A 24,810-nucleotide genomic window follows, 5' to 3' on the forward strand; every position below is an offset into this window, starting at 1 on the left:
TGTTATCCTAAGACTAGGGATCAGTGTTGCCAGGAAGTTGAAAGAAAGGGGGGTCCGGGGGTTCTCCCCCGGAACATGTTACTCTAGGGCCTAGGCTGAGTGCAGACGGCTAATGGACGCATAGGAACAAACGGGATCACGCTCCCCGGCGCAGACTCGCAGACGGCGTTGATTCGACAGACGTACGCACGCGCCGGGCTGGACATCGAGTCGCAGCGGTGTCAGTACTTCGAGGCGCACGGGACGGGCACCCCGGCTGGCGACCCCATCGAGGCGCGCGCGATCTACAACGCCTTCTTCGCCTCGTCCAGCGAGCAGGCAGAGACGCCGCTGTACGTCGGGTCGGTGAAGACGGCCGTGGGCCATCTCGAGGGCACGGCCGGCCTGGCGGGGCTGGTCAAGGCGGTCGAAGCCGTGCGGCGCGGGGTGATTCCCCCGAATATGCTATTCGAGTCGCTGAACCCGGAGATTGAGCCGTTCTACCACCGCCTCGCGGTGCCGACGGACGCGATTCCATGGCCGGAGGTGCGGGAGGGAGAGCCGCGACGGGCGAGTGTCAATTCTTTCGGTGAGTTGTTTTAGGGCTAGGAGAGAAAACTTGCTAACGCCACTAGGATTCGGCGGAACCAACGCCCATGCTATCCTCGAGTCGTACGACAACCCTCATCGCCGCCCGATGTCGGCTACTGCTTCCCTCTACACACCCCTCGTCCTCTCCGCCAATTCCGAGACCTCGCTGCGCGGCCAAGTCGACGCCTTGCACGCGTTCCTCTCCACGACCGACACTCCCATCCAAGACATCCTCCACACCCTGCAGACGCGCCGCTCGCAACACCCCGTGCGCGCGACCTTCTCCGCCCCCGACCGTGACACCCTCTGCACCGCGCTCTCCAAATGCATCGGCAGCGAATCCACCCTCGGCACCCGTATCGACAAGAAACCCGCAACACCGCGCATCCTAGCCGTGTTCACCGGCCAAGGGGCGCAATGGCCGACCATGGGCCGAGAGATCCTGCGTGCCTCGCCAGTGGCCCAACAAACCCTCTCGACGCTACAATCCGCGCTGGACACCCTCCCCGACGCGCCCAACTGGTCCCTCGCCGCCGAAATCCTCGCGGACACAGAAACCTCGCGTCTCGGCGCCGCCAGCGTCGCGCAGCCGCTCTGCACCGCCGTGCAGATCCTCCTCGTCGACCTCCTCCGTCTCGCTGGGATCACCCCCAGCGTGGTCGTCGGCCACTCCAGCGGCGAGATCGCCGCCGCCTACGCCGCGGGCATGATCTCCGCGGCTGACGCGATCCGCATCGCGTACTACCGCGGCGTGCACGCGGGTCTGGCGCGGGGGCAGAACGGCCAGCGCGGCGGGATGATGGCGGTGGGGATGTCGTACGACGAGGCGGTGGAGTTCTGTGAGGAGAGCTTCGCGGAGCGGGTCGAGGTGGCGGCCAGTAATGCGCCCGGCAGCGTGACGTTATCGGGCGATGAGGATGCGATCGCCGAGGCGAAGGCTCTCCTCGATGCGCGCGGGGTGTTTGCGCGAACCCTGCGGGTGGATACCGCGTACCACTCGGCCCATATGATCCCCTGCTCCGAGCCCTACCTCGACTCCCTGGCGGAGTGTGAGATCGCCCCGCGCGAGGCGAGGGAGGGCTGTGTCTGGGTGAGCAGTGTGCACGGCTCGCGCATGGAGGGATATCGCGTGGCCGCGCTGGCCGGGGAGTACTGGAACGACAACATGGTCAGTCCGGTGATGTTCGCCACCGCCGTGGAGATGGCCTTGACGGAAGAGGCGGCGTGCGACGTGGCCATCGAGATCGGCGCGCATCCCGCCCTCAAGGGCCCTTTCTCGCAGACCGCCAAGCAGGTGGCACCCAGCGGTGGTGCGGCGCCGCTCCCCTACAGCGGGACGCTGAGCCGCGGACAGCACGATGTCGCGGCCCTCAGCGAGACGCTGGGGTTCTTATGGAGCCATCTCGGGTCCAAGGCGGTCCGCTTCCCGGCGTACAGCGCGGCGTTCACCGACACGCGCCCGCAGTGGGTGCCCGACTTGCCGCGGTATCGCTGGGACCATCGCCAGTCCTTCTGGCGCGAGTCCACGAGATCCGCCCACTTCCGCTCGCGACCCCCGCGGCACCCGTTGCTGGGGGTGCGGTCGAATGAGGACCTCGACCAGGAGATGCGCTGGGCGATCACCCTCCGCACGCGGGACCTGCCCTGGCTGGAGGGGCATAAGGTCGAGGGGCAGGTCATCTTCCCCGCGGCCGCGTATCTGGTCATGGCGATGGAGGCGGCCCACCAGCTCGTGGGCGAGGGCCCGCCGGTGCAGCTGCTGGAGCTCCGCGACGTGGAGATCGCGAACGCCATCCCGCTGCCCGACGACGGCAAGGGCGTCGAGGTGCAGTTCACGCTCGTGCCATCCCCGACCAACCCCAAATCGGCAACCAAGACCGCGCAGTGGGCGTGCTACGCCCGCACCGCGGGGCATGGCAAGGCGGCGTGGCGCAGCAACGCGCGCGGCACGGTGCGGGTTGTTCTGGGGTCTGCCGCGTCCGACGTCCTCCCCCCGCGCCACCCGCCGACGGGGGTGTTCCACGAGGTGAAGACGGAGCGGTTCTACGAAGCCCTCACGGCGATCGGGCTGCACTACACGGGTCCCTTCCGGGGGCTGGACCACGTGCACCGCCGGTCCGGGACGGCCACGGCCACCGCGGTGCAGATCCCCGCGGTGGAGCTGGCCGTGCCCATCCACCCGGCTGGATTGGATGCGGCCTTCCAGACGCTCTTCGCGGCCTACTGCTGGCCCGAGGACGGGAGTCTGCGCGCGCCGTTCGTGCCGACGGGCCTGCAGAGTCTGCGCGTGGTGAACCGGGACATCGTGCAGGCGAGTGCCCAGCTCACCGTGGACGCGTGCATCACCCACTCCTCCGGCACGACCATCGTCGCCGACCTGGACCTCTACAGCCCCACCAACGCGGGCATCCTCCAGCTCCAAGGCCTGCGGTGCTCCAGCCTGACACCCCCCGGCCCCCGGGATTACAAAGAACTCTACTCGCAGACCGCGTGGGAGGTCGACCTCTCCAGCGGACTCGCCCCCCTCCACACCCCCCATGCCAGCCTCGCCAGCTCCGACTCCCCCGCCGACCTGGCACTAGTCGACCTCTGCGAACGCCTAGCATACTACTACCTCCGGCACCTCAACACCGTCACTCCGCGCAGCGAGGTCCCAACCATGGAATGGAATTTCCAGCGCATCTTCGCCTGGATCGACCACCTCTTCCCGCGCATCACATCCGGTCACCACCCCACCATCCGCCCCGAATGGTCCACCGACACCAAAGCCCACCTTCTCGATATGGCGTCCGCATACCCCGACGCCGTCGACCTCCAACTCATCCGCGCCGTGGGCGAGCACCTCCCCGCCGTCGTGCGGGGGGAAGCCTGGATGCTGGAGCACATGGTGGCGAACGACACGCTGGACCGGTTCTACAAGACCGGGCTGGGGTTCGCGCGCGCGAACGGGTACATGGCGCGGGCGGCGGCGCAGATCGCGCACCGGTACCCGCGGGCCCGGATCCTGGAGATCGGGGCGGGGACGGGGGGCGCCACGAAGGGCATTTTGGAGGCGCTGGACGGGCGGTTTGCGCGGTACACGTTCACGGATATCTCGACGGGGTTCTTCGAGGCCGCCGCCACACAGTTTGAGCGGTGGGCGGGGATGATGAGCTTCAAGGCGTTGGATGTGGAGAAGGAGCTTGGGGCGCAGGGGTTCGAGGAGGGTGGCTTTGATGTGATTGTTGCGTCGAATGTGTTGCACGCGACCAAGTCGCTGCGCAAAACGATGCAGAATGTGAGACGGTTGTTGAAGCCGGGGGGCTTTTTGTTGTTGTTGGAGGTTACGAGTGAGATTGTGCGGGTGAAGTTGATGATGGCGGGCTTGCCGGGGTGGTGGTTGGGTGGCGAGGATGGGCGGCCGTATGGGCCCACGATCACGGTCAGTCAGTGGGATGCGCTCCTGAAAGAGACGGGGTTTGCCGGGGTCGATCATGTGGTGAATGACTTTGTGGATGAATCCAAGTATATGACCTCGGTGATGGTGACGCAGGCGGTCGATGAGGATGTGCGGGTGCTGCGTGAGCCGTTGACGGCGGGCTGGACGCTGCCGCCTGTTACGGTGGTTGGGGGACAGAACGCCGGTCTGGCGCGGCGGGTGGTCGAGGCCCTCGGGCCTGCGGGGAGTGTCCAGTTGGTGGAGAGCTTGGAGGGGCTGTTCGTCCAGCCTGCTGTCTCGGTTACCTCGTTGGTGATTCTGGAGGACTTCGACCGCCCCGTGCTGGAGGACTTCACCCCGCGCAAGGTGGAGGCGCTGCAGCGCGCCCTCCCCGAGTGCAGGCAGCTGCTCTGGGTGTCAGGCCAGTGCCGCGCGATGAACCCCTACGGCAACATGGCCATCGGGCTGTGTCGCGCGGTCGCTGCGGAGCAGCCGCATATCCAGTTCCAGCACCTCGACATCGAAGATGCGGTGGATACTGCTGCCGCGAAGCCGGTGGCCGAGGCGTTGGTGCGGTTGATCTTCGCCGCGCAGACGCGTCTGGCGACCAAGAACGTCCTGTGGACCTGCGAGCCGGAGCTGGTGCGGGCGAACGGACAGTGGTTTGTTCCGAGGATTGTTCCGGACAAGCGGCTGAATGACCAGCTGAATGCGCGGAAGATGGTCGTGCAGGGCACGGCGACATCGGAGAAGCTGGAGCTGGCGAAGCAGGCGGATCGCTATGTGCTGTCGCCTGCGCTGCCGTCGGTTGTGGCGGCGGATGCTGCGGTAGAGGTCACCGTTGCGCACACGCTGGTGCATGCGGTGCACCTGGATGGAAGCTCGGTTTGTATTGCATCGGGAAGCGTGTTGGATAAGCCCGATGTCCAGGTGGTTGCGTTCACCGACTCAGTGGCATCGGTGGTTACTGCGTCTGCGGAGATGGTGTTTCCTGTGGCCAACGCCAGCCCGTCGCTCCTTCAGACAATTGCTTTCGGTCTGGTTGCCGATGACTGGCTGCATGGCTTGTCGGCGGCAGACACCGTGGCTCTCCACCATGCGGATGAGCCGCTCGGCCGGGTGGTGAGGAGGAAGGCGGCGGACGCAGGCGTGTCGGTGGTTGATGTGCGCACGCATGCCTATGCCTCGGAGCGCAGCATCCGCGCGCAGATTCCCCCATCCACCAAGCTCCTCGTCGACTTGGCCGAGTCGTCGGTGCCGTGGGAGCGCATCCTCCCCGCGCAGTGCAAGATCTGCAAGACCGACAGCTTCATCGCTCCTGCAGCCAACACCGCCAACCTGAACACCTCCCACCTGCAGAAGGCCATTGCCTGGGCGCAGCAGCAGCCCGCCGACACCACCCCCGAGACGATCCCGGCTGCAGAACTGGCCAACAGGCCCACGCCCCCCTACCACGCCATCCTCGCCTTCACCCCCTCTACCACCATCCCCACCATCACCCGCCCGATCAACCCAGCCCTGCTCTTCCGCCCCGACAGAACGTACCTCCTGGTCGGCTGCACCGGCGGCCTCGGCCAATCGCTATGCAGATGGATGGTCCTCCACGGCGCGCGCCACCTGGCCCTGACCACGCGCAACCGCACGCGCATCTCCACCACCTGGCTGGCCGACCTGGCACAGCTAGGCGCCACCGTCCGCCTCTTCGAAGCCGACGTCGCCGACATGGCCTCACTCACCACCGTCCACAGCGAGATCTCCACCCGCATGCCCCCGATCGCCGGAATTGCCAACGCCGCCATGGTGCTCTCCGACCGCTCCTTCGGCGAGCTCAAGCCCTCCGACTTCACCACCGTCTTTGGACCCAAGGTCCAGGGCACGAAGAACCTGGACACGCTGTTCCACACCCAGACGCTGGACTTCTTCATCATGTTCTCCTCGCTGGCCAGCATCGTCGGCAACCGGGGCCAGAGCAACTACGTCGCGGCCAACCTGTTCATGTCGACCGTGGCGGCGCAGCGGCGGGCGCGCGGGCTCGCGGCCTCGGTGTTCCACATCGGCATGGTCCTGGGCGTGGGGTACGTGAGCACCACAGGCGTGTACGAGACGACGCTCCGACAGTACAAGTACATGCCCATCGCGGAACCGGAGTTCTGGGACATGTTTGCCCAGGCGATCGTGATCGGCCATCCCACCCTGTCCGGCGGGCATGCGCCGGAGATGATCACGGGGTTGCATCGACACAGTCTCCGCGAGGAGGCGGGCAAGGCGTTCTGGGCTGAGAACCCGCGGTTTAGTCTGCATACCCTCGTCGAAGAAAGCCAGACGGTGGTGACGGATGCATCGTCGGCCAAGCAGGTCCCGCTGGCGGAGGCGGTGGCGGAAGCGGGAACGTTGGAGGAGGTGGACGGCGTGATTCAGGATGCGTTTGTCGGGAAGATGGAGCGGATGCTGCAGGCGGCGAAGGGGTCGATTGAGCGGGGTCAGCCGCTGATCAACTTGGGGGTGGACTCGTTGATTGCCGTGGAGATCCGGTCGTGGTTTCTCAAGGAGTTGGAGGTGGACATGCCGGTGCTCAAGCTGGTGGGTGGCATGTCCGTCGGGGAGTTGTGTCGCGAGGCGGCGAGTGAGGTGCTCAAGAGTCTGCCTATCAAGGTGTAGTGGTCTTTCTGTATTTACTGAGTTCTGGTGTGTACTCTTAATCGAACATCTGGGACACATGGTATCTCGATATGTAATTAGCAAATCAAGCGGCATGTTGAACGATATCCATAGTTTTCACCAAAAAGGACGGAGGGGTTTCCACACTTGTATTATCGGAATCCTTGTCTAAGTTCTTAAGTACAGTACAGAGCATAGACAGTGTATATGATAGCCATGGATCTCTTCTTTGCCATAGGATGTTGAAAATACATCTCGCGGAGAGACGGAGGTGGTCGTGGAAGTCTTCCCCGTCATGGATAGATTTCCTTGGGTAACAATTGTATATTCGGTGTAGTATCCGTCACGGACGAGGATGTTGGTGATTTTGACTATCTCTCACTATCAGGCAGGAACTAGCTAAGGCTACGGAAAGATATAAGTCAGTGGCTATTCTGCAGAAGGAGATTGTGTCCCAAAATAATAAGATGATGAAACTCTTTAGGTAAATGTTTATAATTTTAGTGAAAGGACAATAACAATCTATTCTTTGATCAAGTCTTTGTACAACATTTTTTGCATGTTTCAAAAACCTTGGGGGTTTGATATAAACAGGGTTTTCAAAATCATAGAACGAAATGAGCTGTGGAGTGATTAGAAGGGCTTCAAAAATCTTTATAATTGAAGAAACTTGTAAAAGTTGAAAGATAGGTGGGCGGGTGTAGACAATCAGATCTGTATCTTCTAATAATCCTCCTCTTAGCACACTCCTTCCACAAGGTGTGCGATGAAGAGACCTACCAACCGAAGGCCGTCTAATCGAAAAATCTCTCGCACAAACGTGAGTGTCCCATTGTGGAAATCAACCAAGCCCTCGTCTCCCAGAGTATTGAGATTGTCCGGATCTTCGGCGATCACGAAATGGATGCTACCATCATTTGCTTCCAGCGTTCTCAGATTGGGTGGCTCCCACTCCTCTTGATCGTTCGTTGCCTGTGATTTTCTCGGCGGGAACCACCTCGTGGATCAAGTCTTCGATGTGGCATTGAGCCCAGAGAGCGACCATCACCTTGGGAGCCAACACAGATCATGAAACCAACCTAACGCAAAAAGAGGCGACCCCCGCCGTCCCTATACCCCCAGAGCACAGCACAGGAGAACCTCTCATTCCAAACCACCCCGACCCTCACGACCCATCCAAACCAAAACCCCAGCTATACAGAGTCTGTAAAAGCAATATTTCTCGCCCCTCTCAGAATCAATCCACTGAACCAAATCAAACCACCAAAAGGCAATTCAATCCGTCATCGCAGATCACATGGAAAGAGGATACGACGTGTGTCATCAGACGTTTCGTCAAACGTCCCAGGCCACTTCTTGCGAAAATAAACCATCGCGAACTGACAGGTGTCAGTTTCCCCCCTTGGGAATAATTGCTTATCTCGTCCGTTTCAATCCCCGAATCTTCCGCGTGTCTCTTGGCTTGTTCCATGGTAGCTAAGCATGGAGCCAAAAATAGTTGTATATACTTACCTTTTTGGGTGCGGAGTTTCGGGTGCGGGGGCAGGCCTGGTCCTTACGCTTGAAGCGTCAAGGCTCGTCATTGTCGAGAGTTTAGATCAAGGTATACTTGATCGAGGTCATAGTTTGGTTGGGCCGTGCAGATCGAGGCAGCTAGGGGTGGGACGCTTCTCATACTAGGATCCGGAGGATGGGTATGGTGGGAGTCACCTCTAGTTGCTTGAGAGGAAAAATTATTCTTGGACGTGGAGGGGCGTTATATAGTGTGAGGAGGGGGCTGTTATGAGGGGTTTTCTTTGTTTGGGTAATGGCGAACGTCTGTGTGTTGGCTTTGTTAATCGTATCGCTCGAGGACTGAACAAAGGAAGGGATCGACACAAAGGACTTTGATGGAAGAACGGAGTTCAAAGAACTTTGTGAGAATGTCTCACTGTATGCGCGGAAAGATTCGCAAATTGGGTCTTCCCGATGACATTCCTAGCTGCTTTTGAATCACGGAGCAGCTTAGAGTTCTTGTCATGTGCATGGGATGCGGATAATCGTCCTGACTATGGACTCTTAAAGAGCAAAGAACATCAGACACCTGTGCTTTGGGATCTGAATATCTAGCCTGTGGAACTTTTACGGTGCATTCGGAGTGTCGCTCACTTGCGATGCTTCTTGCTTACTGATTGTAGTATGATTTTAGCTATAGCAAAGATAATCTGGCCGAGCATTTCACATTCTGACCAGAATGTCGGGAAATGATTGTCATTAGCTTTTCCTCCTCCCCTTTTGTCAGCGGTGGTACGTACCTGAAGAAAGCTATTAAGCTCTAGTATATTTCCAATTCCTCTAGCAAATTGCTTCAGAATGCCAAGAGCCTCGAGCCAGTAGAGCAGTTTCAGTTCTAAAAAGAGTTGGATCAAGCTATTTGCAGATAAAGCGACCGTTCTTCTGGAATATGCATGTAGTAAAGGATCGATCCAATATGTGCAAGAGTAACGTACTGGCGCCAAGGGGTCAGGCGGAGGAGGCCAGATGCTCTCGACCGGACACCCCGGATTAAGAATGTTGTATAGGTTGTGTCGAAGTGTCCGGTTCATTCCTTTATGGGACCGAGAAAGAATCGTACCGTGTTCGATGCCGATACCTGCTGGTATTACAGAAATGGATGCCAGCAAGAAATCCTTTGCCGATTGATGGACAAAATAAATGGAGCCTCTTCGGAGAGATAGGAATGAGCCACAGAGCTTGATAACTCGCTTTATCATTCGTGGGGGTAAATTCGAAAGTACTGGTAGCTCTTCCACTGACAGAGGCCGGTATGCCGTGCAAACAGTGGCGAGAACACATTGATACAAATGTTTACCTTCTGACATCTCAATGTCACGCATCATGCGCCTGTACAAATCATCGAGACTCGCAGGAAATGATGTGAGAATAGTTTCCACGTCGCACACAGATGTTTTCGCAAGCCTCTCGCAGACCAAGGCAACCCACAGAAATGTGTCGTTGGAGTTTGACGCAAATACTCTCGGGTAAGGTCTTTCGTGTTCTCATCGTACCCGTTCAGCGCTGCGAGAAAGTCCACCTTAATCCGAATATAGGTCTTCACAGCGGCAGCAACAGAATTCTCGTTCAACTCGAGAGACAAAGTGGAGCAGTATGTAGTTGTCAAATGCTTCTCAATATCGGGCCAATTCCGACTCGAAACAATCCACCTGAAACGAGGATTTTCTGTTGGCCGTTTTACCAGTTCAGGCAGCAGCGGCAGGTCTGTGCTGCACTCATCTAAAGCATCGATTATCAACAGCGTAGCTTCTAATCCTGGGTCCTCTAGAATTTCGAGAAACATCTTCGATAGAGCGTACCAAGCATTTGTATCTTCGAATAGCGTTTTTCCTTCCACGTCGTAGCGCGGCCGGATATAGGACAGCAGATTCGGCCTCTGATCCACGAGTAGGAAGTTCAAACCTCGCAGACGGATGTTGTATCGTTGAGGCGAGCATCACTCTGTTGGCAGAAGAAATACGACAATGGGCGGGTTTCAGGCATTTCCTTGGTCAATTCATCAATGATCCCGCAAAGTAGCATGGTCTTTCCTTTGCCGGGATCAGCGCGGATCCAAAGTAGGCGGTCGTTGACATTGCGATCGCGCTCGCCATCATTTGCCATTTTCTGAACTCGTCGTTGCTCAAATCCAACGATATGAGTCCATAAGCGGGCCCCCTTGAAACCTTGGATTTGGACCTTGTCATCGCGCGGACTGGTTGTCCGAAGATCCCGTAGACACGCTTCATTGCGTGAGGCTTGCGATGATCCTAGAGCAAAGAGGAACGACCAGGTCGAGTGATATCAGCATAGTGTCAAGCTGGTGTGACTGCAAGGGTTTACGTGATGATTGTGGAACTCAACATTGCGGTTGTTCTGGCCAAGCTGGCAGGAGCCCCGCGTTCGTGGAGTTGTTAAACAGCGCTGTTGAGGTGTTCATTATGTGACAGATTAGCTGCTAATTGCGGCGTGGGAGTCAACATGTGGTCATCTTCCGCGTGTAGGACAAGATAAACAAGAACTCAAGGTCTGTGAATGATGACTGGGGAAGAGGAGGAATCTTTGTACGCTACCACGGACCCCTCATTTCAGCTGGCCAAATGCAGTGACATCGCCTGCAGGTGCGCCGAACTTGCAGGGTGCATTGGTCCAATGACAATAGCAAAGATTGTTACAGGGGGTTGGCATTAGTCTGCCGGATTCGAGCAATCATCTTCCTATATGCGGTCGACCGCGGCTATTTCGCACGATCCCCGCTGAGATGCTATATTTAGTCACTGACTGCTGGGCGTCTCGAATTTCATCAATCTTGGTAATCACAGTGGGACGGCAGCCATGCCATCAAAAATAAATCTAGTGCGACTTGGCCAATGATTTCTCTTTCAGTCTTGACAGTTATTCCCAGCTTATTCTGAGACTATCACGGGACTCTCAGAGCATTCGAGTGAATCAGCAATACGAGTCAATGCCAGCCCTTTACTTCAAGGACCTCAAGACCGTGGCGAGTCTTAGAAGGTTTTCTACCGGCATTCCCCTCAAAACATATTTTATACATGCTGGTAACGCACTAGTCGAGAAAGGATTTCTGTGAAGGTAATTGAGGAATACCCTACCACAACTCGATCATGCTATGAGCATTATGATCTATGATACAATCTCCCACAAACAGCAAGCCAGACCACCCAGTAACGCACTAAACAGGCATCTTCAACCCCGTAACCTCCTCGCAGGCCTTAATAGCCTTCTCCTGAAGCGCAACATCCTGCGTCGCCGGTAGAGCACTCCCGCGCTTCCTCTTAGGGTCAAAGTACGCTCCCGTGATACTCTGATCATACTCCCCCTCCGCCAGCATCACATAAGTCTCGACCCCATCCTCCAACCGATCCGGCGCCCCCGCACCCCCCAACTTGGTCGCCACCCACCCCGGATGCACAGAGACCACACTCGACCTCCCCTGCCACAATCTCGCAAACGCATTCGCAATCAATATAACATGAAACTTCGAATCACAATACGCCTGGAAATCCTGAAAGGTGCGCTCGCCGCGCTTTAGCCAGAAAATATCCTCCACGGCAGTATTCTGGGCACTGCGGTGCAACTGCGAGGATATGATGATCAGCCGTTTCGGGCGATGCAGCAAGCACGCGAGGATATACGGCGCCACGACGTTGACAAACACCATGGCCGGGATGCCAGTGTCCGGAGTCTTGCGGAAGGGTCCGGAGAGCATTCCCGCGTTGAGGATCACCGCGTCGAACGTGCCGATGGCGTTGGCTTCTTCGGCCAACTGGCGCGTTGCTTCGAGATTGCTGAGGTCGGCAATCAACACTCCCGCGGCGCCGGGACAGGCTGCTTGGGCGTGGTCTGCGCGGTCTTGGTTGCGTGCGTGCAGGTAGACGGTGTGGCCGCGCTGGACCAGTTGGCGGGCCGCTTCCAGGCCAAAGCCGTCGGCGGAGCCGGTGATGAGGATGCGGACCATTGGTTGAATTGGATTGCAATGCAGCGTGAGAATGGTCGGGTGCAGGTGGTGAGGACTTGGACTCGAGGACGCGTGCTGGTGCAATTGGGACGATGGATATATCGGATGACCTCAGATTCTGAACAGGAAATTTGTTGCTTTTGGGCAATCACAAAGAATATATTCATGTCTTCGGCAAAGGCAGTTGACATCATGGTTAGCACTCGCTCGGAGACCGCGACCATAAGTCCGGTTACGGCCGGCTTGCCGGTGGGGTCGCCCACTCATCGCCATGAAGAATTCTTCCAGAAGACCGCCTCACACTCGAGGCTGTCCCACATCCCCATCCGTTGCCATGTGGGGCCAGAAAGGCTGGCAAAACTAAAAAGAATTGTCCCGAGGGAGGTTCGAACTCCCGGCCTTGGGATCGCCCAGAAGTGATCTTCCGAGTCATACTGATGTATGAGACCCACGTGATAACCAACTACACCATCGAGACGAGTGGTTGAGGTGAGACTCCTGGGTTGGTAATATGTACCACAGCTTTCAGAAGTGCTGACAATCCCGTCTCAGATCTAACCGCAATTTGCAACTCAGCGACGATGACCACATCCGCCAACATTAGAGAGGATACTCGATGAACATTATCATGTGTCTCCATTTCTCAAGTTCCCACACCGAAAGGAACCACTTGAAGAATTGGCTTTTGAATATGATTCTTTCTGTGCCATTGACTCGGGCTCCCTCTCGCGTGTGTAGATAACATCCGCTGGGATGCTTACATTTCAGCTCTGATTCGCTGCGACATACCCCACGTACTACGACCGGGTTCGCACCCAACTCCGAGCCTCGCCCCTCGAAGACGTCGCAGATGGCCACCTGTGCAATTTATAAAGAAGACTTGTCGGAGGAGAAGTGCGCCGGATCTCAATTCAATCCGAATCCGACCTTCAACTGGATGTTGGTAGGCTTTGAATTTGAACTTTGTCGATTTCGACAGAAGGTGGGCAACAGTCTTGGCAGTTCTCCCGCGAAACATTGCGTATATATATAGCCCTGCGAGTGGCACCATTGAAGGTGGGAGAACTTGTCCCCCGCAACGCAGTGAAATATCAGAAGCTGGGAAACTGGCGACAGGGCATGGTTTCTTGTAGTCCTACGATGATTTGTCGTCGACTAAGGATACTGTCAAGTATGTTTTTAATTAGTGCCGAGAAGAATAAACATTCATCTATTACGTTAGCTGTCTGTATGGAGCCAAGCTCCTTAGCTGTCTGTGATATTATAAACAAGCTTCTCGCCACTAATCTTTCCCTCCCTCAACAGCTGCAGCCCGTCCAGAATACCATCCAGCCCGCCCCCACCAACGCGAATCGGATGGGGCTTGATCTTGCCAATCGCTAGCAACTCCTGGAAAATAGCAGTAAAAGCTTCCGCGAACTCTCTATCGACCGGTCGCGCTGGAATCTCCTTGGATCCAAAGATAAATCTCTCACCGAATGCAGTGTAGGCCATCGTGGCTCGATCACGTACATTCTCCCGTTCAATTGCGATTGGTAGCAGGGAGCTATAGTCAGCGCCCTGCGAGGAAAGAGCCATGTCACAGAATCTGGCACTGCTCTCGATTGACACGGTATCGAAAGCCAAAGTTAGACTGTCGTTGGTAAGCTTCCTGATTGCATTGGCGGCTTCTGGATCGTTGTAGTTGAAAACTGCGTCCGCGCCGAGGGACTTCACCCGATCGGCGTGACGAGGAGAACATGTCGTTAGAACTGTATACCCCGATAACTTGGCAAGCTGAATCGCCAAGGTCCCTGTCGCCGTTGATCCTCCATAGACTAGAACTGGAACCTTTTCCTGCACTGGGGACGTGGGTAGGGAAAGACGGAGGCTCTGGTAGAGTCCCAGCGCAGCAGTGATAGCTCCCAAGCCTAAGGTTGCAGCCTCTTCGAAAGACATGGTCTCAGGGACCCTGTACTGGAGATCTCCCTTAGAGACAATGTATTCCGCGAAAGCCCCGTCCTCTGGCTGGACGGCATTGGATCCGTGCACGAATCCACAGATGCGGTCGCCTTTGGCAAATGGCTTCTTGACAGCCTTGCCAACGGCTTCCACGATGCCGGCGTAGTCGCACCCGACAAGCACTCCAGGACTGGCGAGGTAGTCGATATGCTTCCAGTCGGTGGGGTTCAATGCGAAACTTACGGTTTTGACTAGGATGCAGTCATCTCGCAACCTCGGAATAGGCCTGTCGTCGACCACTTTTGCCTGCTGGGGTGCGGTGATAATGACTGCTTTCTGGTATGTCATGATAAGAGAGATTTGATGTGATGATGAAAGATGACGGAGAGAAATCAATCGACGGCATGTTTTTGCCAGGGTCTCGCCTGATATACTCACAACAACGGACTAGGTAATGGAGATTAGTATTAAAAAAAGGTACTAGTAGATGCTTTCCCTGCACCTCCCGCCGTGCACTGCATCCGCCTGGCTAAAAAGAGAGCGGGTCTATCCGACCAATGAGACTAGAAATGTAAGCATCGGACTTTAGAGTGGGTCCGAGCATATTCCCATGGCACACTCCAGTACGAGTAACAGTCTCAAGCGGCAGAGCAGACAACCGATGATGTCAGAAACCAAACTCTCAGTTTTCTCGACCATTGGGAAAAATAACACTAGCCATGCATGGACAATCAGACCATCTCACTACCCCAGATAATCACCAAACACCCTCCGCCAAGCGAGGGGCTTTTCATCCCTCCGAGCTCTCCACTTATTCGTCGAAACAAGAATGTCCGGACATCCGCGAAGAAAGTACCCCCACTTCCGTGCAAATTCCTCCGTGACCTCCCAATTCAATGGATCCCACGGATCTCCCCAGACAAGTAATGTTGCGCTACTGCTGCGCGTATCCCAGAAAGCGGTTAGATCATGGCAGAGCCCATGACCATCGAGCAAATCCCCCGCGCGGATCAAATTATCGCGCATTTGCTCAAAGGGAAAGATGTCGAGCCAAGGGTGATGCGGCACAGTGCGCTGCACGGGGGTCGGGCGCAACCGCTCTGGGATCGTGCTCAAGGTATATTGCGGTGAATGAGGGCCAGTTATACTAAAGATTGAAACCGCGTCATCCCGACACATCCATTCGATGGTCATGCCGGCGACGACTGCATTCTGGTACGCTGCGCGGACTACGTTGAGTCGACTCAGGCTGAGGAGGAGATCTGTCCGGGGTGAACCCATAGCGTGGGCAGCTCGGGCGCGTTTCTCAAATTGAACCATCAGAATGTGGAAATCGGGAGGGGCGTATGTGTATCGCGTGGGATCCACCTCGGGGAGGTTATAGAAAATAGAGTCGTGGTCGCTGGATAGCTCAGGTGATGTCTGAACTCGAGATTGATCGACAGCGGCAACCGCACGAGTTGGTTTACGATTCAACAGCAGTTTGTCATCCCTACTGCGCGGATTTCGTCGCTGGCCTTTGGTGCAAACCATTGGACTTCGTCAGCATTGATAACTAGTGGTAAGAGTATGGCTGAGAGCGTTACGGTAGGCTCTTTGATTTAGACGATTCTGTACGCGTCGCCGCAGAGCCGGATCGGTGACCCCGACTAAATCATCCTCGGGTGCATTGGCTGTGGTCGCGTGTCGTCTGTTACGCCGATGCTTGATCTCGGAGTTTGCATCCATCATTGCCAAGGCTTGCGAAGTTTGAAGCGAGTCGTCCGGTCGGTCGCAGTGTAGAGTCTCGGTGTTAGGATGGGCCAAGAAAGATAGTTCGGATCAAGAACTGAGATACAGATGCTTACTCCAAGACGATAATTGGCGAAAGGAGAGAATGGCAAGTACTCTGACTTGAGGTGATTTGTAATCCGAAGTTCCGGCGACCTCCCGTACTCTCTCTCAGTGGACCGGAAATAGCTGTTAAGGTTCAACTGGATCGATGACTCGGATGTTCCACACTTGCTATGAGTAAGTTATCTCGGCTGGGGCGTTTCGATGGAATTGTTTACATCGAAACACTTTTCAAAGGACAATGGTTAGAAAGTTGAATATAAGGTCCCAATCCTGACAGTCTTGCCTATCCTTGCCCATCCCATCAACTCTTAGTATATTCGATTGAACATTGCATGCACCATGGCATCTCACCCTGCAGTCATTGCAACTAATGTTAAACAACCCCTCACTATTCAGCAAGTCCCGACGCCCGAGCTTGAACACTATGAGCTTCGTGTCCGCATTGAATGGGTCGTATCTGCCCCCTTGGATGTCTACCAAGTCGACTCAGGCTTGATGGCCCAGTTCCCTCAAAGTCTGGGCGACAGTGGTGCCGGCACTGTAGTGGCAGCTGGACCTGGGGTCAGACGCCTACAGGCTGGAGATCAGGTCTTCGGCTTCTTTTTCCACAACGAAAAGGAGAAGGGGCAACAGGTGTATGTTACGGCACCAGAGCATCTGTTCGGAAAGGTATGATGTTCCCCGCTTAATCGGTGTCTTCCTTATCCACAGTTGACGGAAACATCCAGGTTCCCTCTGGCATATCGATGCCCGCGGCCGCTACTGTGCCAACCAATGTTTCCACCGCCTATTTGGCCTTGACGGAAAAGCTGGACCTCGAGCTCCCCTGGCCGCGCCCGTCGGGATTCTCACCAAAAAGTCCAGAGTGTCCTATTGTCATCTGGGGAGGAGGCAGCTCGGTCGGTCAGTACGCCATTCAGCTCCTCCACCACTGGGGTTATACGAATGTCATCGCTACCGCATCGCCACAGCACCACGAAAAGCTCAAGGTTTATGGTGCCCAACACGTCGTCGACTACCGCGAGTCTAATGTCGTCGACTCTATTCTGGAGATCGTGAACAAGAGCAAGCTCTCAGCACCCATTCGCGCTTTCGATTGCGTGAGCTCCAAGTCTGGGTCACTGCAGCATCTTGCCAAGATCGCCTCCCTTTCTGGCTCCATTGTCGCAGCTGTTCTTCCTGTTGTGCTTCGGTCGCCTTCAAACCCAGCCGGTGTGCAGCTTTCTGCTGATGTCGAAGGAGAAGTATCCTGGGCGCCTGGCGTAGAGGTCCATAGTATTGTCAGCTATAAATTCGAGACGGTATGGTTCAAACTCACCTTTTCCCATTTCAAAACTAATCTTCGGACAGAATCCATTCCTGAAGGACCATCTCCTGCCCGATATTATACCCTCTCTTCTCGCGTCGGGTAGCCTCGAGCCCAACAGGTATCGAGAGATCGAGGGCGCTTCACTTCTGCAAAGGGCTAGCACCGCGTTGGATATGATGAGAAATGGCGCCGTCAGCGGGGAAAGACTTGTGTGGAAGGTGTGGACAGCCGAGGAATATCCGGAGTTCTCGTGAGGCCGACGTACGTTGTCGAGGATTCTTGCCCGCAGCTCGAGTGTGCAGGTGAACCGAGATTATGTGTGATAGACAATTGCGACACATTTCTGGTACCGAGCTTGGTGCTGTTGCAAACAGTACCTGTAGGCGAGGTGCGTCCCAATGCATCACGTGCCGGGTATACTTGATAACTTCGCTGTTTTCGATCGGCTTAATGAGATGACCGGTTCTGAATTGGCGAAAACTACCCAAGAGCAATGGAATGAATGAGAGATGGGTCTATGATTATAGGGACTTCCTTGAACTGGCTGCTAAGGAGCATCATTTAATTCAGCAGAGCGATGATGGACGACGATGTCGGCACTTTTAGCAGTGATACAAATATCATAGTTTCTACAAAAATGCTCTTATTATACTCGAACTCCATGGCGACTTGCTCATTCGGATATTTGAGTTCTTCCAAGACTTTAGGGTGAACAAAAACCAGATAATTTGGTGGACTCAGGATATACCGGGCTATATCGGTCGGACTTTGCATCCAGTCCAGGCCCAGATAGACGGCAAACTAATATCGGACATCTGCCTTGTTTGTCATGTGTTCAATGATCTAGCCTCACCGCTACTATGCCCGATCCTATTTGTCAATCTAGACCAGGAGTCCCTTAATAGAGCTGTCCATTTGTCGCGATGTCCACACGTGGCCAAAGGAATTCTGGGCATCCAAGTCGGTCTCGCCTTCCGGGTCAAAGACATGAGACAGATTGCGAATCCTTTGCGAGACATCATCACAATACACTGGCAGGCAAACTTGAAGTCTGGAAGATGGAGGTGAAACAGTTGCAATCTCCACAATCTTCCCACAACCCGGACGCACAGCACCTGATACCCTCTACCGCACCCGGAGTTGTCGAGGTTAACTTCTACCACATGTCCCTCGCGATGAAGCCCTACATATTCACTAAAAAGAACGATGGAATCATGATTGGTAAATCACATGTTAGACAGCTACGCGCTCGTTTTGCCAAGCGCAGAAGGAGAACATCAGAAAGAGTTCCCTTCAGGTGCAGCTCGTCAGGTTGGGGTCATTTGTCGCCTCTTTAGCAGCGTGCTTTGCTCTAATGCCAAGAGCAGAGTGCGTGGGGTTTTGCGACGCAGCGGAGTCACCCGTTCATCACCGGTACGCTTTGTTTGACCGTTATCAGTTCCTGAAGGCTCTATGTCATCCTCTCAGATGGGATGAGATCAAAATTCATCTTTGCAACCCGCTAGTTCCCGACAAGATCCTCTTCGAACTACCAATCTCTATTCAGCGGGCTGGCAAGATGACTCGTAATTTACACGTTAGGCTGCTGTCCGTCCGGAGACAGATTCGCTATGATGCCAGCTCAGGGTCCTATACTGCGCATGCAAACTGGGCTTTACACTGCCGCCTTCCTCAATGGTCTGGCGGATGCACCTGTCTAGATCCGGCATCGGGGAGCAAGAGCGCGGCCGCAGGTCGGATGCAGGACGTTGGGAACGGATGGCACTTCGGTTGGGTGTAGCAGTGGCGTTTGCGTTCCGGCCATCGGGCTCGACCGGGCGCATGAGCGCGTTGCCATCGGGATCTGTCCGCGACCGTGTTTGGAAGCGTGAGAATTGGACATGGCGCAAGTAACTCAGGGGCTTCTAGGGTGACTGGCGGGTCTTGCTCTGGTAGACCTTCATAGGAAAAGTCAAGAAATGATCTTTATTTAGGGGGGTATTACCATGATGGGTGTTGTGTGGGGGCTTTGTTGTTTATGTATCACAACATGTTAACCTAGTTCTTCCTACAAATCACGTCTAATTGATGGGATTGATGCCTCGAAATTTTATCCGTGTTCCGTGGATGAACCAATTGATCGACCAAGCGATGCTAAATTGCAAAGCAAGTAGTTGCTTCACAGATCCAACGGACAATTCTGGGCTCAGAGGTGGTATGGGCAGATCGAATGATAGGTATATGCATAGTTACTTCTTGAACTGGCTGAGTTGCAATAATGCAATACTCTTTCTAAATGTGTCATCAGCCTTAGAGTAGTCTATTCATCACAATAAATCCTCTAACCACCTGCAAAAGGATTGGGCCAACATGGTATTTGCCGAACTACAAAGAAAGTCCTTAATACAAGCCGGTCATATATAGTACCTACCACTGTCAGTTCCTCGATCTTATTAGTACCCAACGTATACAAGAGAGCTAGTACTCGAGGGAATCGTGTTATATTTACACAAGATCTGCCTTGATGAAGACAATAAATGGCTTGTTACCCTAGGCCCTAGCTTGCCATGTTCCTACAATATAGCTGCTACCCAAACATAAAGACAACATGCAAACCAGACCACCATTCTCCCGCTCACTGATGTCCATACCCCGTGTACTCCGTCGTCGACTGCAACTGATGCGCCTCGATCTCCCCGGACTCCAGACAGGCCTGGTTCTTGGCCAACACATGATCCGCCGGGAGCAGCCACCCTGGATGAAACACATTGAAGACACCAACCGCGATCACCATCATTACGCCGTCAAGACCAATGAAGTAGGACTCATGCGTGATGAGATAGCCAGTCCAGCCCTGCGCCAGCTCGATGGTCCGATAGATACTTCGTATATAGATACAAACCACGGAAAGCACCATAGCGCCGACGAGGTAGGCGAGCGGACCGTGGAGAAGACCTTGCAAGTACCCAAGACGCAGGGAACGGCGGAAGAAGTCCACGGCACAGAAGACAAAAACTGTGACGGAGACTAGCTGGAAAACGATACCGGCGACCATGGTGTTAGTGCCCGGGGCGGTGTTGCCGTTGACTTCGTTGGACTCAGTGGAGGCCAATGCGCCGCCTACGGCTTGAACCACGAGCGAGATGACGTCGCAGGTGCAGAAGATCCAGAGGTATAGTTTCGGGGAGAGGATCGAGGATTCGCGACCGAAGAGTTGGATGAGTCGGCCGAGCAGAACGTAAATTGCGGCGGTGAAGAAGGTTGGTGCTTTGAGGTGTTAGCGTGTGTGCTTATCTGTGTGTGCAAGTTGGCTAAGGCTAGTTCTTACCGATAATCAGGGTTGAGATCTGGATCATGAATGCGGTGGAGTTGTAGGGACATTGGGAGGCCCACGTCCGCCCGGCCCAACCGAGGACTTCCACTGCAGTGGGGTTAGCTGAGTATCCTTGTGATTTGGTAACTCAATAGCATTCATACCCATGCATCCGATGCTGAAGAGACTGCACCACCATGTTCGCTTCCAGCAAAATTGGGCAATGTGAACGATCATCGATAGGCCGAAGAGGACACAGAACGCAATTCCGGCGCCTTCGGAGGGGATGTATCCGTACGAAGTACTAACGCCCTCGGTGTAGGCTTTGCAGCCTACGTAAAGGTCATTCTCATCAGAAGTTGCCATCGTGAGGTGGTTGGATGGTCAATATGTTGTGTTAGAGAACAATTAAACAGGTTCTTGGCTTTGAATGAGATCTGGTCAGATTCGAGAGTGAAAAGTTTACTGCTAGTTCGAACATCTGACATCTCGACAATTTATATACCAGGGACACACTGCGAGGCTATAACAAACGCTCTTAGCTAATGGTGAAGGCATCAACATAAAGTTGACGCGTGAACCAATCATAGGACCACATACTACACAGCCTTCTACTACGATTAACTTGAAGGATCAAAGCATCAGGCAGCGAAGATACGGAGTATGAATGGGGCGGCTCTCGGAAAGATCGACAGCCCTTGGATCTCTAATCTTATCCACAGCCGCACGCCAAGAGCTAGGGCCCGGCAATTGCCGTCTGTGATTGAACGGGCCGTAAATGTACGGCGTGGCTTATCTTTAGTGCGATCCTTATATCCCGACGAAATTCTGATTGGTCTCATCGTAATCCTACCACCCCGGTGGGGGCCACGACAACATGAAACATGAGATAGAATTTTCAGACCGTCCCTGTAAATTTGAGTAGGTAGATCTATTTAGCCACGGCTGATCCTGCGAGAGGACGCCTCGTCTCGCTCACCAGCCCACATTCTCCCATCGAAGCTCCCAGGGCCCGTCTAGTCCATGAGGCTTAGAGCGGAAAAGCACCAGGCACGGATTCGCCCGTGACTCCCTTTCGCTTACTATTGACGCATCGTGCACCCGCTGACGTGCCAGCGGAGTCCTCTGCGCGACGGGCAGATGCGAAAGCCCCACCTCCTCCAGTTCCATAACCCGACTCGCCACCGCAACATGCAGCCCTTTGTCCCACAAGCCTTCCCGGGCTGGGTATCTCGATAATAGAGCAAGAGCTCTCCGCCGCAGAACCGGGTGTCGACAGCGCTGGGCCGTCCAGTAAAGCACAGGTATTAGCTCAGCGTCGAGGAAAAACTGCTCCCCGACCGAGCTGCGTTCGTCTACAACACACAATTCGACCAACTTCTCACCTGCACACACGATGGCTTCGAAATTCGGGATGAACTTGTCGAGAACCATCTCATCGAGAGAGGTACAAGTGCTCAGCCACGTGATCGCGGTGTGGTACTGGCATGCCATAGACAAGGGCGCCCGCGGATCGAGGGTCCCGCTGGCCTTGGCGGGCTTTCTCCGCAGTGTCTCGAAGGCTTGGAACCATGCATGGCACTCCCTGAGTAATGCTCCTTGCTGCTGGAAATGTTCTGAGTACAGCGGTTGCGGTGGGTTTGCCAGGACGTGATGCTGGGCGAAACGGACAAAGGACAGGCACCTGGTAATCATGCTCGTCAGGTAATCCCTCGCCTGGTCGATATGGTCAAAACTGAGATTTTTATGCGATCGGAGAGGGGAAGAATCGGGAGATCCTATGTCCAGCGCTGGCATGAGCGGTCGACCAAAGTACGACAATTGATTGTTTTGTCGGCAGAAGAACTGGAACAGGTCTTTATTGATAGTGTCGACAGCGACAGTCTGCCTCGAGAGGATGTCCAGGCCGCCTTGGACGTGATTCATGGCTTGCCTGGAGTTGCCCTGGAGCATCTCGAGACAGACAAATAGGAGGCATTGGATGAGCATCAGGTCAGACCCCATCTCGTTCGGGACTTCGATCTGCCGTAGAAACTGTTGGATCGCTTTGTTGTACTGTTGCAGCGTGAACTCAACAGTGGCCTGTGCAGGCTCAGACCAGCCTGCCAGTTGACGCTGGTGCAGCGCTCCGACAGCGGCAACGGCATGCCGGACCGCCTGGTTACGATGGCTGAGTTGCGGGAGGAACTGGTTCCAGAACTGCGACGGGAAGAAGCCCGACAGCGCGGGCGCGGTTTGCGTGCAAAAGAACTGCACGTACTGCCGCTCCTCCCACGTGCCTGGCACGAGCACAATCCTTTGATCCGAAGTCGGGCTCAACCCCGGGTGCCAAGGGGTAGACTGGATGAGGGCTTGGCGAAGTTGACTTTGTGAGGCTTCGGTGTAGCCGTCGCATTTGCGCCCAGAGCGTGTGCACTGGCTGCACGCGGGCTTCTCTTCCCCACACTTGACATGGCGTATCCTGTCATATCGAGCCGTGAGTCAGGGGTCGTAGTTGTGTGGCGGTCTGACTCGGGTGTGCTACATACTTGCAGGTTATGCATCCTTTGCGGGACCTGGGGTTGCTGGTCCTTGTTCTTCGGGTCGCCGATGGTGCCATGGGTACGGTGGTGCTGATGCTATAGGGGATTAATTGATCTCAAGAGGTGATTACTGATTGATAAGTCATGGTGGATGAGGCTGACACTCGTTATCGGAGAATTTCGCGCTAGGCTGACGCAGGATGAACACCACGTGATCGGTACTGAAACACCTGGAGTTATAGTCACTACGGGTCGGCCGTATTGCTACAGACTTATGGAGGAGAGTCTCCGTAGCGTAACCGCCAAGAGGGTAAGGCGCGTCGGGCGGTGTTGTCTTCTGCCACCACCTAGCCCTTCCAACAAGTGTTTAGTACATTTTCCAGTTCCAAGAGTCTGTACGATGCTAATATCTTCTGAAACAACACTCAGAGCAGAAAGCGGTGAGGCCCGGCGCTGCCGCCAGTTGCTGCTTTCCGGTATACGCGCTCGTCCTCCAGGTTCCGGAACTGTTCACCCTGCGGTTTTCGTAATTGTCGGCTGGCATTAAGAGAAAATCCTCACTGTCGGCTCAACCGTAGAAGAGCTAGTATGTACACAGACTACAGAGACATATCCTAAGACTGACACTATTATTGCCAAAAGGGCGACGATTTCTTTAAATCATGCACTAGCCCAGTCCGAACCACTCACATTACTCAGCTCACCTCACCATAACTTCACTTTCGCTTAGTCCTTAAGTTCCTCTACACTTAGGATCTCAAAAAAATGTAATAAGCCCGACATCGAAGAACAAGTCAAAACTTCCAAATCCCTCACCACTAGTTCTACCCATTGTGGGGGCCAAGAGCTCTGACATGTCAGCCCCAGCTGGGCCCCACATAGACATCAATGACCTCCTGCAGCCGCGTCTTAAACACCAGACGAGAAGCCCGACTCGAGAGTCCCTGTGCAAAAAGCCATGACACCCATAATCACAGTTCAACACCGATATTATCGTCCATTACACTCTCTAAAGCTTGTGATAAGTCCATTCTCCAGACAAGAGAACCACAGAAGACAGCCATACCCGAATCATGACACCACAACCGCTTATACCCGGTCAGACACCCGTCTCCGTAGTCCCGACAACACGAGTCGGAGATCTCCCTGCACAGCACATCCCAATTCTTTGTCCTTGTCGAGGCGACGAAGAGCCAGCCGTCCGAGTCGGTGTCGCCGGGGGTGGATTTGCTGGACCCGCAGAATGGGGAGCTGCCCCACCATTTGCACTCGTTGAAGCCGGCCATCTGACAATTTGAATATGCGTAGGTCGCGAATAGCATTACTGTGATCTTTGAAAGGGTGAGAAGTTGCATTGTGGTCAGTGTGGGAGGAGATCGAGACAAAGAGAGCGATGGGAACGGTTGAGTTGCCTGTCTTTTGGAAGGAATAAGAGCACAAGGCTATATACTGTGAAGACAGCATGCTTGCTGAATTGAGTGCAAGGAGGACGGAGCTTCACGGCTGAAGATAATATGGGCCGTGGGCCGCCACCTAGGGGAGTTATTGGGTCTGAGTTCGGTCTCTCTCGTATTCCACGTTGGGTTGTTTGCGGGCAAAGCGTCTACAAGCATCAAAGTACCTCGTATCAGCTTGAAGCTACCATGAGTAGCTACGCAAAGTCACCTCAGTCGCTCGTCCCAGGCAGCGCTTCGCAGCTGCCACGTCAACCCGTTTAGCCACCGCCGGAACATTCCTTGGCAGCCGGGTTCC

At 55.0% G+C, this 24,810-nt stretch overlaps 6 protein-coding genes and 1 non-coding gene across 7 annotated transcripts in view; 2 read left to right on the forward strand and 5 right to left on the reverse strand.

Moving 5' to 3' along the window:
• Positions 1-6,749, forward strand: part of BO82DRAFT_311745 (ketoacyl-synt-domain-containing protein) — a 7,831-nt gene extending 1,082 nt beyond the window's left edge. Inside the window, exons 2-3 of the mRNA XM_025632419.1 lie at positions 125-568; positions 615-6,749. Coding sequence (XP_025491214.1) covers positions 125-568; positions 615-6,646 — 6,476 coding nt within the window. The 3' untranslated portion in view covers positions 6,647-6,749. The remainder of the gene's footprint in view (positions 1-124; positions 569-614) is intronic.
• Positions 6,750-10,096: 3,347 nt separating this feature from the next.
• BO82DRAFT_402882 (NAD(P)-binding protein) lies at positions 10,097-12,158 on the reverse strand (the record flags this gene model as incomplete). The annotated part of the gene is made up of 2 exons (XM_025639350.1): positions 10,097-10,394; positions 11,374-12,158. The coding sequence occupies 2 exons, from the start codon at positions 12,156-12,158 to the stop codon at positions 10,097-10,099; spliced, it is 1,083 nt and encodes a 360-aa protein (XP_025491215.1).
• Positions 12,159-12,529: 371 nt separating this feature from the next.
• BO82DRAFT_t198 lies at positions 12,530-12,636 on the reverse strand. Its single transcript has one exon. It is a non-coding gene; the product is annotated as a tRNA-Met (tRNA).
• Positions 12,637-13,403: 767 nt separating this feature from the next.
• BO82DRAFT_392698 (NAD(P)-binding protein) lies at positions 13,404-15,932 on the reverse strand (the record flags this gene model as incomplete). The annotated part of the gene is made up of 5 exons (XM_025638635.1): positions 15,686-15,932; positions 14,868-15,616; positions 14,538-14,546; positions 14,343-14,435; positions 13,404-14,309 (listed from the first exon to the last, which is right to left on the reverse strand). Exons 1-5 carry the CDS (start codon positions 15,828-15,830, stop codon positions 13,404-13,406), a joined length of 1,902 nt encoding a protein of 633 aa, XP_025491216.1. The 5' UTR covers positions 15,831-15,932.
• Positions 15,933-16,140: 208 nt separating this feature from the next.
• On the forward strand, positions 16,141-17,844 carry BO82DRAFT_432918 (zinc-binding alcohol dehydrogenase family protein). The gene is made up of 3 exons (XM_025640830.1): positions 16,141-16,604; positions 16,664-17,236; positions 17,286-17,844. The coding sequence occupies exons 1-3, from the start codon at positions 16,275-16,277 to the stop codon at positions 17,496-17,498; spliced, it is 1,116 nt and encodes a 371-aa protein (XP_025491217.1). The 5' UTR covers positions 16,141-16,274; the 3' UTR covers positions 17,499-17,844.
• Positions 17,845-19,780: 1,936 nt separating this feature from the next.
• BO82DRAFT_337014 (RTA1 domain-containing protein) lies at positions 19,781-20,976 on the reverse strand. The gene is made up of 3 exons (XM_025633376.1): positions 20,701-20,976; positions 20,552-20,644; positions 19,781-20,490 (listed from the first exon to the last, which is right to left on the reverse strand). Exons 1-3 carry the CDS (start codon positions 20,900-20,902, stop codon positions 19,859-19,861), a joined length of 927 nt encoding a protein of 308 aa, XP_025491218.1. The 5' UTR covers positions 20,903-20,976; the 3' UTR covers positions 19,781-19,858.
• Positions 20,977-21,460: 484 nt separating this feature from the next.
• On the reverse strand, positions 21,461-24,629 carry BO82DRAFT_432920 (Zn(II)2Cys6 transcription factor). The gene is made up of 2 exons (XM_025640831.1): positions 24,154-24,629; positions 21,461-22,997 (listed from the first exon to the last, which is right to left on the reverse strand). The coding sequence occupies exons 1-2, from the start codon at positions 24,411-24,413 to the stop codon at positions 21,512-21,514; spliced, it is 1,746 nt and encodes a 581-aa protein (XP_025491219.1). The 5' UTR covers positions 24,414-24,629; the 3' UTR covers positions 21,461-21,511.
• Between the last annotated feature and the right edge of the window lie 181 nt (positions 24,630-24,810).

The sequence above is a fragment of the Aspergillus uvarum genome (genome assembly GCF_003184745.1).
Source record: "Aspergillus uvarum CBS 121591 unplaced genomic scaffold BO82scaffold_32, whole genome shotgun sequence".
Classification (NCBI taxonomy): domain Eukaryota; kingdom Fungi; phylum Ascomycota; class Eurotiomycetes; order Eurotiales; family Aspergillaceae; genus Aspergillus; species Aspergillus uvarum.

Coding starts and splice junctions, on each gene's coding strand:
- BO82DRAFT_432918 (XM_025640830.1), top strand. CDS start 16,275: ATGGCATCTCACCCTGCAGTCATTGCAACTAATGTTAAACAACCCCTC. Junction 16,605..16,663: donor CAGAGCATCTGTTCGGAAAG/GTATGATGTTCC, acceptor GGAAACATCCAG/GTTCCCTCTGGCATATCGAT. Junction 17,237..17,285: donor TCAGCTATAAATTCGAGACG/GTATGGTTCAAA, acceptor ATCTTCGGACAG/AATCCATTCCTGAAGGACCA.
- BO82DRAFT_337014 (XM_025633376.1), bottom strand. CDS start 20,902: ATGGCAACTTCTGATGAGAATGACCTTTACGTAGGCTGCAAAGCCTAC. Junction 20,645..20,700: donor CTTCAGCATCGGATGCATGG/GTATGAATGCTA, acceptor ACCCCACTGCAG/TGGAAGTCCTCGGTTGGGCC. Junction 20,491..20,551: donor GATCTCAACCCTGATTATCG/GTAAGAACTAGC, acceptor AACACCTCAAAG/CACCAACCTTCTTCACCGCC.
- BO82DRAFT_432920 (XM_025640831.1), bottom strand. CDS start 24,413: ATGCAACTTCTCACCCTTTCAAAGATCACAGTAATGCTATTCGCGACC. Junction 22,998..24,153: donor GGAGACGGGTGTCTGACCGG/GTATAAGCGGTT, acceptor TCGATATGACAG/GATACGCCATGTCAAGTGTG.